The sequence below is a fragment of the Oculina patagonica genome, chromosome 12 (assembly GCF_052425735.1).
Source record: "Oculina patagonica isolate OP01 chromosome 12, crgOcupat, whole genome shotgun sequence".
Lineage (NCBI taxonomy): Eukaryota > Metazoa > Cnidaria > Anthozoa > Scleractinia > Oculinidae > Oculina > Oculina patagonica.
Window position 1 is genome coordinate 33,004,751 of NC_135769.1, and position 11,299 is coordinate 33,016,049.

Genomic DNA, 11,299 nt, shown 5'->3' on the forward strand with positions numbered 1-11,299 from the left:
TGGTGTAGTTAGTGGTCTTGTGAAGTCAGATGTTGTCACTTAATTTTGCATTATGATATTGAAGAAGTTTGGAAATCTAAACATGAATATATTTTATTTGCAAGTTTCTTTAGACCCTATAAAATGTTTGGTCAGTTTCCTATGGTTGTCTGAATGGAAGTAAGATGCAGTACTGACCATAGGAAAGGTCGATGTTATAGTTGTTTATGTTCTCTATCATTATCATTATTATTTTTTAATTATTATTACTGGAATGACAGTGAGCAATCAGAGTTAGTCAAACTACAGAGAAACTTCAGAGTTGCATAGTCAGTATTTATCATTGCTCAGCCATTTAAATTCAGTACCTAACCCCATGTTGACATGCACTTAAATGTCACCAGTTACAGCTTGCCATTTTTAGAAATTTCCTCAAAATGTTTCTTGATATTTTGGGTTATAGACGTGCGGGCAGCCTCTGCTTGTCTTAAGACAAGTCTTGCTAAAATACGAGGTGCAGTGTATTTAGCATGATCCGCTAACATTGTACCATCTTTGCCATTCTCAGCATCAGTTAAATCAAAGCCTTGGTTAATTTGTAACATTCCATGCTGTGCTTTAAGCTGAGTAGATACGTTTTCCTCTAGCACCGTCACAGCCGCATGGAAGGTAAAATTACCGGTGTCGTAGAATCCAAAGAAAACAACCCTCTCTTGAATGTCAAGCTCAACAACCCTTCGTCCATCCGCATCTTGTGATCTGACAATGTTACTTATACCAGTGCTATTCAAGTGAAAAAGTATGCTGATAAGGTTCAAAAAATGTTACTATAATCGAGTATATCATAATTAAGAGAGGCAATACAAATGATAATGCTAATCAGCAACTTGTCCCCCGCCCCTAGCCCTCAGCTTGTAATTTTCCGTTCTAAAGCATTATTTCCAATTCTCAGAATCAATTTCTATCCCTGGAGAACCTGACGAGTTAGGGCAAAGAAATACGGGAGCTGGGAAAAGGCGCATCGGTTCCTTTATAATTTCACAGCAGACCTTTGCATCTGAGATATACTGACGCGCATTTAAAATGCCTTGTCTTTCTCTCCTCCATAGCAACAATGGAATTTGATCATGATGTGCTTGGAAATGAAAAACACTCATCAAGCTTCGTTATGGCATCCGTAACTTTTCCTTCAAATATTTTTCTGTATTGATATGACTTTACAGTGGGACGAGCTCATCAAGCAATGAAGAGAGAGCGCACGTCGTGGCGTGACTGGACACACCTGGACGGGTTTGCGGTTTGATAATTACTTCTTACTTCCGATTGATCTTACAAGCTTAATTGCTTTTAAATTATGTTGGTTATCGGCGTGACTGGGTTTAAATAGAGCCAACAAAGATCTGAAAGATGACCTACAATGTACGCGCAGCTATTCATACACAAAATGTATTCGCTTACCACAAAGGATGAATTTTGACCCAAAATTCGGGCTCTGCATCTATCAACTTTCGAAACACATCCGACCGCTTTGCAGGTATATAAATTGGATCAAATGAGAATCCCAGCGTTACAACCTGCAGTTCCCTGTAAGCCAAAAAGCCGAGAACTGCCACCAAACACGACCAGAAAACTATCTTCGTGGCTGCCATCGCCCAGCGATCTTTTGACCAAGAAGTGTTGCGTGACAGAAATAATGACGTCACCACATTGGTGCAGTTGCGTAATTTGACGGCCTGCCCGTGACTGTGAAAGTGTCACTTTCAGTTCTTGAGTTGGAGAAGTGAGAATCAGTCTTTTTGTTAGTCTATGGCAGCCGTTAAAAAGTAAGGAACTATTATATAATCCAAAAGCTGCTATCTTGATACGCTTGAGTCGTAAACTCTGACTTCTTCTTGAAGTTTGGAACAAAAATGGTGGCTTCCTCTAGAATTTGCTCACGAAGCACCGATGACGTACAGTTTTGTGGGCGCTAATAGTGTGAAGATGACAGAGAAAGATGATGAAAGCGAGAAGTGGTGTGCTGTATGCAATGACAGTTCTTCTGGCTACCATTACGGTGCAAACACTTGCGAAGGATGCAAGAGTTTCTTCAAAAGAACAGTACAAAAAGATCTTCTCGACAAATACGAGTGCAGCGGTAACGAAGATTGCTCTGTGGACAAACAATCCCGTGCAAAATGTCAATTCTGCAGGCTGCAGAAGTGCTTTACAGTAGGAATGGTTGCAGAAGGTATTATCTATGTTTACCTGGGTAAATTAAAACTCAAAAAAATTATCTTACATGAATCCGTTTGTGGGATATGAATCAAAGTTTACATGTACGTAACTGTGTTTATGTAGTAGTAAATATGTAGTAGTCGCCTGGCGGACGGCTGATCTATGAGAAAATCGAATTATTTGCTGTATAAACGCTTTAGCTGTATTTGAGTAGCAAGCTGAACGCAATTCTAAAAGGAAAAGAAAAGTTTATTAGGATAATCACATCCTTTGGACCTTTCAGAGTTTGAAACTAGCACATGTCACGTGACAATACCTGTTTACATCAACAGGACACCCAACCTTTTAGTCCAAGAGGACTACTCTAGGTCGATATCTAAATTCTCCTTGCCATCTGTCATAACCTGCGATCAGGTGGAGGGGTCAACGGAAAAATGAACGCCTGATACAATTACTTGTTGAGTCGTCTGTAAAAAGTCCAGAATCTGTTTTTTTTTTTGCTGATTGGTCAGGATACAAAAGGCAACATTAGAACCCTATCCTGATTGGCTAATTGAGTTCAAGCGTAACTTCCGGTCAAAACATATCGCGCGTGAATGATTTTTATCTGGCGGGTGTTGAGCGCAATGAAGGAAAGAGCGAGTTTTTCGGTTTTTCTAGCTTTAAGATAATCTTTCAAGAGTTTTGTTTAAAGCCAAACAAAGGGAGTGTATTGGACGAATAGTTTGTGAAAGAAAAGATGTTTTGGTGGTGCTTCCAACGGGATTTCAAATCTATTCCAATGGTGTCGAAGATAATTACAACATCGCACCACCAAAGACGCCAGACGATCGTGCCAGTGACGAAAACTACGGCCTTGAAATGTCTGACCTGAGCCTTACACAAAACCAGCCCTTCACTTGCTGAAGACAAATTTTAAAAAACCTCCGATCAGCTCGTTCAAAAAGGGTTAATCATTTAAATACATGTTTGCGAAAGTAAAAATATAATTTGAAGGCGCTAATGCGATGCGACCGCAAAAGGCCACATGGGGAGTCCCTGCAGGCCTGTCTTTAACTTTATGCATCAGTCAATTCCAGCAGTGCCCATCCCCCCCCCCCCTGGCTCCCCCCCGGGGTTTTTTTTTTTTTTAAAAAAAAAAATTTTTTCCGGGGGGGGGGGAGAAAAAAAGATCATTCTCCCCCTCGTTTTTTTTTTTTTTTATATGTGATAAAAAAAAAAAAAAAAAAAAAAAAAAAAATAATATAATATTATAATATTATTTTTATAAAATACCTCTTTTTTTTTCTTTTTTTTTTAATTTTTTTTTTTTTTTACCTCCCCCCCCCTCCCCCCCTTTTTCCCCCGGCCCGCCCCCCACCCCACCCCCCCCCCCCCCCGGGGAAAAGGGGGGGGGGGGGGGGGGGGGGGGGGGGGGGGGTTATTTTCACAAAGCGAAACAGTACCTTCGCCAGCTGAAACGCTACTCTCACAGAGATAGAAATTTTTGGTCAACTTTTTTGCACAACTCATCTACGATTGCCAAAATGAAAGATACTTTAATAAGGGGGCGGCAGACGACTCGAGAAGTAATTGTATCAGGCTTTCCTTTTTTTCTTCTTCCCTTTACGCGAAAAAAAGAAAGCCTGATCGCAGGTTACATCTCTCATACATTTCCCTTCAAAGAATTTGGAAGTAAATATTCAAGATGCTATTTTATTTATAGTGATATCGATTGTTTTGGTGATTGTGATCACTTTTTAGAAGTTAGGTGTCCAAGTGGAAAATATATTTGACTCTGTGTGTGTGTGAGTGAGTGTTGTCATTGGCTATGGGAAATGTTTGTCAGCAGAGGTTGAACTGAATGTTTCTGGGTTTTTTTCCAGGGGTGAGAAAGGAAAAAAGGCGTGGTGGCCGATCCTTCTATCCTTTGAAGAAACAAAAATGTGAGCAAGAAACTCAAACTTCTCTAAATGAAGATCGTGACATTGTATATTGCTCTGAACTCGTTGCAAAACTGATGACCAGTAGTCCATGCATTGTTCCTCCTGGTGAGTCACATGAAAACTCAAGGGAAGCCATCGTTACAGAGAGCAGAGAAGGAATACTGACGAGACTTTCAAATGCAATCACCAAAGAGCTCTACCTGATTGTGGAGTGGGCCAAACTTGTCCCAGGTTTTGACGCACTTTGTAGAAAGGATCAGATTGCTTTGCTGACTGCTGGTGGCATGGAGTTAATTGTGTTTCGAGTCATTTATAGATCCATTCCATATAAGGATCATGTGTACATGAGCACAACTACCCTTCTTGTGAGAGAAGATAGTTATAGTGTGCTGAATAAAGAAATTGTTGACATGATTCTAGATGTCGTGGAGAGACTTAGACCACTGGCTATTGATCAAGTTGAGTTTGCCTGTTTAAAGACAATTCTGTTAGCTGACCCAGGTAATATTCTCAGTAGATATTTCACTGTACATAATGATTAAAGAGTGTTTTCTTTTCTTGTCTGTCCAGGCATTAAACCATTTAACCAAATTAAATTGCTTGCAAAGTCCTAAGAGATGTCTATTTCTGTGCTCCACACATATGTGGGGGGGGGGGGGGTTTGACAACTTCCAGCAGTTCTTTGCTGGATTCAAGTAATATGACTAATCCCCATATAAGTTATTCAGGTCAAGGGTGTATTTGACATGCAAGTGTCAGTTTCCTTTCATTATGCAAATTATTTGCATGCCAACCTGCCGGCCAACCACATGGTACGTACAACTTCCAGCCGGGAAGGTAACCATCTGCAGGCTCAATAGTAGTCTGCAGTAGAGTTATTAAACAACATATGCTTTGTCACTGTGGGCTCTGTTACCTATCAGCAGATAATTTGAACAGCTCTAAAATTCAGTTGGTTTCATCCATGAGGATGGACCGTTTAAGATCAAACATTGTCACGTTATTAGTCAGAGAAGATGGAGTCTCTTTTTCTTCCCTCTCAAACTAAATTGCATTATTTAAAATGATCATGAGCAGGGAACTTTGCTTCCAGTAGCAGACTGAAATGGTAAATTAGACCTGACAGACCTCAGACATTATGGGTCTTAAGTGCAAAATAGGAAGTTATTTGCCTCGTCCAGACTTAAAGCTCATTCTGCAGTCCTAACATCTATGTATGTTTTTCAGAGACACCTGGTCTTTCTGACAAGATGGCTGTTGAAGCACTTCAAGGGTCATTTCTTGGAGCTCTTAAAGAGCACATGGAATCAACTTACCCTGATCATACTGGACGCTTTGCAAAGCTACTTCTCCGTCTTCCAGCTCTGCGTGACGTATGCACCAAGGGTTACCAATATTTTTTACTTGTGCGAGCTAAGCTCGAGGGAGAAATTCCCATGTCAACACTGTTACAGGAAATGTTTGAATCTGCAAGGTTTTAAAGAACATTATTTTTCCAACTACCCTTCATCTCCTCCGCACTGACTGCATGGCAGTTACAAGTTCCAAAGGTTGAATGTATCAAATCAATGCAGATTCTTGAAAAGTACTTTAAATGCTGGTTTTCAAGTATGTAAACTTTTCACAATCTTTCTCAAAATGAAATGCTTTCTATGAAAAATCAAACAACTTTGATAAACCTCTTTTGCACCTTGAAGGCCAATTATGAAAGTCCCTAGTTTTACAGGGCAAGACTTAAAGCGTCTATGTACTGTGTCTACTTATTCAATTTTTTAATGGTGTGTTAGCACAGGTTAATGTGTATAGGTTAGGTGTCCCAATTAGCATTGTATGCTAGCAATTTGACACGATAATAAAATTATCATCATCATCATCATCATAAGACAAAGTACTCTTAAGGATGGGCCAATACCAGTTTTTTAAATCAATATAATACCCGGAAATACTGACTTACTACTGCAATATATCAATATCGATACTGACTTTATTGACTTAGCTGGTATATCACATGATTTGTTGATCAAAGAAAGGCAGTATGGCACTGTAAATATTGATCATCACTGTGTTTTTTTTTGCATTAGCAATGTATGGACAACAAGTCAAGGAAGTCAAATGTTTAAATTTATTGACAAAAATACCATTAATTGTTAATTTCAGGCTCTACTCAATATCAAATTTATAAATGTCAGGAGCTGACCAGCAGACCGCGGGCTCACGCATATCAAAAGCTTTAATATTTTTTGGAGTATTATTATTTCCTATAATGTTTTTGGTATTGCAGTATTGAATATTTGGTATCGGGTAGAGGACCATCCTTAGCACTATATTCAAAATAAGCCGTCTGCCTACATCCGTGGGAGGGCCAGTACTTTAGGATGGTAAAATAAGAACCAATTATAAGACATTATTAAACATATTTTCTCTCTTATTTTGTGACACCTCCCCACCCACCCCTCTTTGTAAGAAAAAGAAGCACCCAATATTGTCAAATTATTTCATACAAATCCCTATCACTTGTTTATCCTTTAGTACCTATCTGGGCTGATCACTAACATGTATTTCCACAAATCACTGATTTTGTTGTGTAATGTAACAAATATCCTCAATTTTATGTAAATAAGTTTTAATGCAAAAATGGCACCCTGGGTGGTTGTTTGATTGTTTGTATTTTGCAATTCACGACAGCAAAAAGCAGTGCAAATAATAAATGTGGTATTAGCTTCGTTACAGTTGAATTCTTTTATACGGTTCTGAGTCTACAATTTGCGAGCTTTTCTGTATTAAATAAGGTTGCGTACATGTATGATTACGTTTTGTACAAAAAAGTATGTTAGAAAAGGGAAAATCAATTTAATAGAAAGAAGAATAAATTTGATCTGCATATTAACATGTGAATCTTTATACAAATAAACATAAATTTTATAGTACTAAAACTGCTATTTTAATCAAGTTTCAAATGCTTGCCCAGTAAACCTGGTCTGCCTGAGTAATTTAACATAAATCACTGATTCATGGAAACTTAACACTTTCAATGCCAAACATAGGCGTACGAGGCGGAGGGGGGGGGGGGGGGGAGGAAAGGAATAAACACTATACCGTGGACCGATTTTAGAATGTCAGAAGCTGGAAATAAAAAGGCCTAAAAGGAGTATTCTCTACAAAAGCTATTAGTTTTGTTTGTCAAAGAATAAAAGTTGACGGAAGATTTTTTATTATACCGCCATATATCACTCGTGGCTGCTCGTTTCTTCGCCGCGGGGGCTCGTTATATCGCAGGAGATGTTCTCCTGTATCATCGCAGTTCGCTTTATCATCGAGGAGCGTAGACGAACGAGGCGGGGAAAACGATTGGAATTCTGGTAACAAGCCAGGAGAATAAACTAGAAAATAGGCCTACAAATATCAGCATTACACCCAGAATGAATCGCATCAATAGAAATACCGTATTTACTCGAATAAGCGCCGCGGCGCTTATTAAATTGTTCGCGTCTCAAGTGCGGCGCTTATTCGAGGGTGGCGCTTATTTAAAATTTGGACGCCACAAATAATCTTATCTTTTACAGGTATTGAAAAGAGCGTCTTTTGATTGTCAGTTTTTGTCTCTTGCTGAGACAGAAGTGGCGCTAGCTGTCCTGGAAAAGGTTGGCGGCCTTCGCAACATTTACAGAACTACGCATTGTTAGAGTGTTGAATAGAAAAACTAATGGGAGAGCGAAAAAACAATCACTCATAACTGCAAAACATCGCTTTTGATGCAAAGAAATGTTCAAGCTTGTCTTAGAGTTGCTTTGTAGTGCCGTTTTAAGCAAAACGAAATTCTTCAAATAAGCGCCGCATCGAGACTGCGGCGCTTATTCGGGTGCGGCGCGTATTAACTTTTGTCTTAAATGCGGCGCTTATTCGGGGGCGGCGCTTATTCCAGTAAATACGGTAGTTTTGGAAACTTACCGAACTTTGTGTAACAAAAAGTCTAAATTTCTCATTTATCTACTTTCGTTTCCTTTTAGAAATTTCTATAACCATGTTTCAATTTTTCTCCCAATTCAAACTCGCGTGCGTCTCAGTTTGATTCAGCTGCAATCATTTCGAAGTGAGTGGGAAATTGTCGAGGGCGACCAGACTATTAGACTTTTGCATAGCTCGCGCGGTGGATCCAGTGCCGTAAGAAGTTGAAATAAAGCTGTTACTAGTCCAGTCCCTGAATTCTCTCTTCGATGTTGCAACTAACGAAGAGATGCATCAAGAAACAGAACCGATAACCCGGCAACACATCAAGAACGGTCGATTAATTATGAGAAAAACCCTCAGAAATACGTATTCACAAAACTGGCTGGGCACCCAGAATAGTTCATCGTCAACTTCAAGAAAAAAATTTACACACAAGGAAGTTAAAAAGAGCTATGAATTTGAGAATTACTTAACAACAGTTAAAAACCCAGCACACAGAATAAGCCTGACAAAGCTTAGATTAGGATGTCATGCATTACGAATACAGACTGGAAAATATGAAAATAAAGGAGCATCAATCCCAGTAGAGCAAAGAACATGCTTGGTATGTAAACAAAATTACGTAGAAGACGAAAAACATTTTTTGATGTGTTGCCAGGGGTTTACAGCCATAAGACATGAATTATGTTCTCACATTTCAAAGGTTGATGTAAGGTACATATATTTAAGTGAAAACGAGAGGATTAAGTACCTACTTAGAGCTGACAAAAAACATACATCAAAAATAGTAGGTAAATATATACATTCAATGTTTCAAAAAAGGAAAGAGCTTCTTAACTTACAAGCACAATGAACATTATAATTTATTTAATTTTTACATTGACATTATGAATTGTATAAGAATCTAGTTTTTTGTTATTTCTTAAATGTATTAGTAAATGTTAAAACCTTTGTTGTAAACGGACCAATGGAGGGTAAGGCGCAATAAAGATATACTATTACTATTATTTTTCCGCACTCCCTTATTTATAGGGGCTGAACCCAGGTGCGAACCTCTTTTCGCGCCTGGGTTCAACCCCTATAAATTAGGGAGCGCGGATGAGAGAGTTTAGGGACTGAACTAAGCTGTTACATATACGATGAAGCTAATGCTTTTGACTCAAACGTAAAGCTCTAATCATGAGCGCTAGCTCAAAACTCTTAGTGAAATATAATAAGAGAACATTTCGGTAATTTTTATAGTAAAATTGAAATGTAATAACCCATTTAATTACCCCTGAGTGTATAAAAAAAGAGGGGGAAATAATGTAGATTGGCTACCCTAACATACCATTTGCTGAACTTCTGAGATTGAATTAAAATAATTTACGAAAAAAAAAAAAAAGAAACATCTGACATCTGACACACTGACATCTTTGAATAACGCCACGAAATTAATTAAAGAGCTGACTTTTTCTTTAAGCAAACAAGTAAGGTTTACACGCAACTATTTTGATGCATGTTTTGTTGTCCATTTCACGTGCCTCAAATAGTCAGCCTTCACCGCATGTCGCTTTTTTCGGAAAATAAGGTGCCCCTTCAGGCCTCATGGTCCGAAGGGGCCCGTACGGCTATGCCAGGAAGGCTTGTTATGTCGTCGAAGGAGTTTGTTTTATCCCCCCCCCCCCCCCCACCCCACACACCTATTTTCGCAGGGTAAGTTCGTTCAACTGAGTATGGCGCAGAGCAGATTGTTGCCTTCCAGACAAAGTTCGTTCGGGAGGTACGGTACTTCGTAATCACAAATTCCGTTTCGTGTGGGTACTCGTCGTATCTATTAGGACTGGCCTGGGGAGGTGTATACTCAAAGGCACATCGTCGGCGAAGTCGTCGTCATCCTTGTTCGTTGTTATAATTATCGCAAATTTCGTTATCGCGAGGCTCGTTATGTCCGGAGGCTTTTTAAATCATTTTTCTTAAAAAAAAAACAAATAGCAAGTTCGTTATACGTGACACAAATTGTATCGAAATTATTCTAGAAGATCGAGCAACAAAACAACAACATACCCTTTACCGTGATCGATTAGTTTATTTGCTGTAATGACGTCAAGAATCACTACAATATCATATCCGTTAATTAGATCGCCTTGTTTATTTGCTGTAATGACGTCAAGAATCATTTCAATATCATAGCCCTTAGCTTAACTAGATCGGCTTGTTTATTTGCTGTAATGACGTGAAGAATCACTACAATATCATAGCCGTTAATTAGATCGCCTTGTTTATTTGCTGTTATGACGTCAAGAATCATTACAATATCATAGCCCTTAACTAGATCGGTTTGTTTATTTGCTGTAATAACGTCAAGAATCATTTAGCCCTTAATTAGATCGGTTTGTTTATTTGCTGTAATAACGTCAAAAATCATTTAGCTCTTAGTTAGATCGGCTTGTTTATTTGCTGTAATGACGTCAAGAATCATTACAATATCATAGCCCTTAATTAGATCGGTTTGTTTATTTTCTGTAATGACGTCAAGAATCATTACAATATCATATCCCTTAATTAGTTCGGTTTGTTTATTTGCTGTAATGACGTCAAGAATCACTACAATATCATATCCCTTAATTAGATCACCTTGTTTATTTGCTGTTATGCCGTCAAGAATCATTTAGCCCTTAATTAGATCGGTTTGTTTATTTGCTGTAATGACGTCAAGAATCATTTCAATATCATAGCCCTTAATAAGATCGGCTTGTTTATTTGCTGTAATGACGTGAAGAATCACTACAATATCATATCCGTTAATTAGATCGCCTTGTTTATTTGCTGTTATGACGTCAAGAATCATTACAATATCATAGCCCTTAACTAGATCGGTTTGTTTATTTGCTGTAATTACGTCAAGAATCATTTAGCCCTTAATTAGATCGGCTTGTTTATCTGCTGTAATGACGTCAAGAATCACTACAATATCATATCCGTTAATTAGATCGGTTTGTTTATTTGCTGTAATGACGGTCCGGCAAGAATCATTACAATATCATAGCCCTTAACTAGATCGGTTTGTTTATTTGCTGTAATTACGTCAAGAATCATTTATCCCTTAATTAGATTGGCTTGTTTATTTGCTGTAGTGACGTCAAGAATCATTACAATATCATAGCCCTTAACTAGATCGGTTTGTTTATTTGCTGTAATTACGTCAAGAATCATTTAGCCCTTAATAAGATCGGCTTGTTTATTTGCTG

The 11,299-nt window shown here is 38.4% G+C and overlaps 2 protein-coding genes across 2 annotated transcripts; one reads left to right on the forward strand and one right to left on the reverse strand.

Moving 5' to 3' along the window:
- Positions 1-75: 75 nt before the first annotated feature.
- LOC144631654 (uncharacterized) lies at positions 76-1,628 on the reverse strand. Its single transcript, XM_078490137.1, has 2 exons — positions 1,438-1,628; positions 76-762 (listed from the first exon to the last, which is right to left on the reverse strand). The coding sequence occupies exons 1-2, from the start codon at positions 1,626-1,628 to the stop codon at positions 384-386; spliced, it is 570 nt and encodes a 189-aa protein (XP_078346263.1). The 3' UTR covers positions 76-383.
- Positions 1,629-1,638: 10 nt separating this feature from the next.
- On the forward strand, positions 1,639-7,002 carry LOC144631645 (retinoic acid receptor RXR-alpha-like). The gene is made up of 3 exons (XM_078490129.1): positions 1,639-2,209; positions 4,062-4,622; positions 5,349-7,002. Exons 1-3 carry the CDS (start codon positions 1,927-1,929, stop codon positions 5,600-5,602), a joined length of 1,098 nt encoding a protein of 365 aa, XP_078346255.1. The 5' UTR covers positions 1,639-1,926; the 3' UTR covers positions 5,603-7,002.
- The last annotated feature ends 4,297 nt before the right edge of the window (positions 7,003-11,299 follow it).